We start from the raw sequence: 3,253 nt of genomic DNA, 5'->3' as shown, positions 1-3,253 counted from the left end.
TGATAGGCTTTTCAACAGTCCAGAAAGAGTTGTCATGAATATATTTAGCACTCAATAATTGTAACCACATTGCATCTTCATTCTCCAAGAATCTCGATACAAGTTTACAAATGAGAGCAATGTTCATTGGCTCCATATTTTTGATGTCCAGACCTCCAAATTCTTTCCTTAATTCAATTTTTCTCCAGTTAATAAAATGCAACTTCCTTTCCTCAGGCGAATGTCCCCACCAGAAGCAACAATTGAACTTTTTTCATTTCATGTGTCACGCCCTTTAGGTAACAAGCAATAACCCATGGAATATAAAGGAATTGTAGAGAGAGTAGATTTTGAGAGACTGTTCTTCCTGCTGAGTTGACGTAATGTATTCTCCATCCAGGCAATTTTGAAGTTAACTTATCAACAAGGAAACCAAAACTAGAAATTTGGTAGTCCGATTTCAGTGGATAGATACCAAGATACTTATCCTCCACCGCCATATCTCTAACACCCATATCTTGAATTGTAGTTTGTCGCATCCATACATGTATTCCTTTACTAAAGTGAATAGAAGACTTCTCATAATTAATCATTTGACCAGACAACTTAGCATAATCATCCAGTAGCTTCATTAGGTTTCTAACATTTGTTCTTGTATTTTCACCAAAGAAAAATAAGTCATCTGCAAACATTAGATGATTGATATTAGGAGCCCACCTATTCAGTTTGTATCCCTGATATAAACCCTGGATTTCTGCTTGAATAATAAGAAGAGATAATCCCTGAGAGCATATTATAAACAAAGTTGGGGAGAGTGGATATCCCTGTCGAATCCCTCTTTCACTTCTAAATAAACCTTGAGGAGAACCATTCAAGTTGATGGAGAAGGAAGCTGTTGAGACACATGTCATAATAAGAGAGTGTGCAATACCTGAAACTCCCATAATCTTCAACATATCACCTAAGAAACTCCAACTGTCACGATCATAAGCTTTCTCCATGTCCACCTTTAATGCAAAGTGACCATTTTTTGCCTTTGAATTATTCATTGAGTGTAAAAATTCCTTTGCAATGATGATATTATCCAAAATCTGACGCCCTGGAACAAATGCATTCTGAGACCAACAAATAAACTCCTCCAAATATGGTTTCAGTCTGTTAGAAAGAAATTTGGTAGCAATATTGCATAACACATTACACAGTGAAATTGGACGAAAATCTGAAGGAGATTCCGGGTTTTTTATTTTTGGAATCAATGTGATATTCGTATGGTTCAGCAGATCCGGAAGGCAAGCAGTTTCGAATATCTCTTTAACAGCTTTATGAACACCATTGCAAACTGTGGACCAACAATTTTTTATAAAACACTGGTGAATACCCGTATGGACCGGGTGAAGTATCGGAGCCCATTTTTGATATTACTACCCGTATTTCCTCCATGGTTGGAACCATAATTAAAGCCTCATTATCCACACTGAATCGAGCATTGAGGAGAATCAGATATCACCGATTGTTGAACTAAAGATTTGAAGTGATTCACTAGGACACGAGAAATTTCTCCCTGATATAATATCCAACCTTGATTATCAACCAAAAGATGGATGATTGTATTTTTCCTTCTTCTTTGTTGAACAGAAAGGTGAAAGTGTCTTGTATTCCTATCCCCATCTTTTGCCCACTGTTGTTTCATACGCTGATCCCAATATGTATCTTCCATGATGAGATAATCATTAAGCTCAGTTATCACTAGATTTTCTCTTTGGATGTTAGCAGCTGTAGGCCTCCAAGATTGAATTCTCAGTAATTTGTTCTTCAGAAAAGATATCTTATGTTTAACACAACCGATTCTTGTTCGACTCCATTCAGTTAAAAAACCACCTAATTTTCTTAATTTGGATTGAATGTTCTCATCACTGTCTTCAGGCAAGTATTCTCTAACTTTATCCAAGAACTCAGGATGGGAAAGACACATTGCTTCAAATTTATAGTTGGGAGGAGATCTAGAAATATTTCTATAGGTATTCAGCAGAATTGGAGCGTGATCACTTGCTAATCTTGGGAGATGAAGAACTGCGGCAAAAGAAAAAAATACACACCATTCTATATTGGTTAAAACTCTATCAAGACGTTGTCGAATAAGATTATCCATACAACGACCATTTGACCATGTGTAAGCCGGTCCTTTATAACCAAGATCTATCAGGTGATTCTGTTGAATAAAATTATTGAAGTATGCTATATTCGAATTCAATACTGGCTGACCACCATATTTTTCATTCTTGGAACAAATAGCATTAAAGTCTCCTATGAAGCATTTGCAGCCATCAAAATTCTGAACATATTGAGTCATTGTTTCCCAAAATCTAGCTCTATAACAAATATTTGGAGGGCCATACATGCAGAACAGATGCCAGGGTTGAACAGGATCATTGTTATTAACTACATCATGAATATAATTAGAAGAATTTTATACAATTTCAATTTGAATCTCCTCCTTCCATCGAAACCATAAACCACCACTTCTTCCCACAGATGGAACAATACAAGAATTGTGAAATATAAACTGATTAACTCTTTGTAAATACATGTTTTCTGACATTTTAGTTTCCGAAAGAAATAAAACGGAGGGACTAGTACCTCTGAGGAATGAGTGTAAAACCCTTATTGTTGGGGGATTCCCCAAACCCCAACAATTACATGCCAGAATTAGCATTTATCATGCGGCTGTTTAGGATGTGCCGCAGTACCATTCTTAGAGTTTGAACCATGTTCCAATTTTCTCTGTGATTTTGGATGAGGAGAGTTTTTTTCTTATATAGACTTCATCTTGTCTTCTTTTAGGAGTTTTAGCTTCCTTTGGTTGTCTAATCATTAGAGAATTCTGTTGACCTTGAGATCGAGCCATATACTTCCAGTCTTGACCAAATGAATTAGCAGTAGAGTTTACCAGTAAATTTTTGTTCCTATTAACTTCATTCAATCTTGTGTAATCCATAATCAGGTTAAGGCAGTTAGGATTCTCAGTTGTCACTTGAATGGTATGTGGAACACTTGCCGTTGCAGAAAACCTTGGATGATTTGGATTGACATCATAATCCTCAACCACAACTTGTTTACCTCTATTCATAGTTACACTACTACGATTCGCCGAATGCTGGACAAATGTTGAAACAGAAGGACCACTTTCGAAATTATAAACATCCATATAACTTCTTTCAACAACAACCCTATCAGGAATTACAATACGTGATCTCAGTCTTGACTGCGTTGGATT

At 36.3% G+C, this 3,253-nt stretch overlaps 1 protein-coding gene across 1 annotated transcript; it reads right to left on the bottom strand.

Moving 5' to 3' along the window:
• Positions 1-212: 212 nt before the first annotated feature.
• Positions 213-2,329, bottom strand: LOC113359140. Its single transcript, XM_026602818.1, has 2 exons — positions 1,558-2,329; positions 213-1,318 (listed from the first exon to the last, which is right to left on the bottom strand). Exons 1-2 carry the CDS (start codon positions 2,327-2,329, stop codon positions 213-215), a joined length of 1,878 nt encoding a protein of 625 aa, XP_026458603.1.
• Positions 2,330-3,253: the final 924 nt, after the last annotated feature.

This window comes from Papaver somniferum, chromosome 3, assembly GCF_003573695.1.
Source record: "Papaver somniferum cultivar HN1 chromosome 3, ASM357369v1, whole genome shotgun sequence".
NCBI lineage: Eukaryota > Viridiplantae > Streptophyta > Magnoliopsida > Ranunculales > Papaveraceae > Papaver > Papaver somniferum.
The sequence above is the reverse complement of the archived record's forward strand: the minus strand, read 5'-3'. Positions and strand labels throughout refer to the sequence as shown.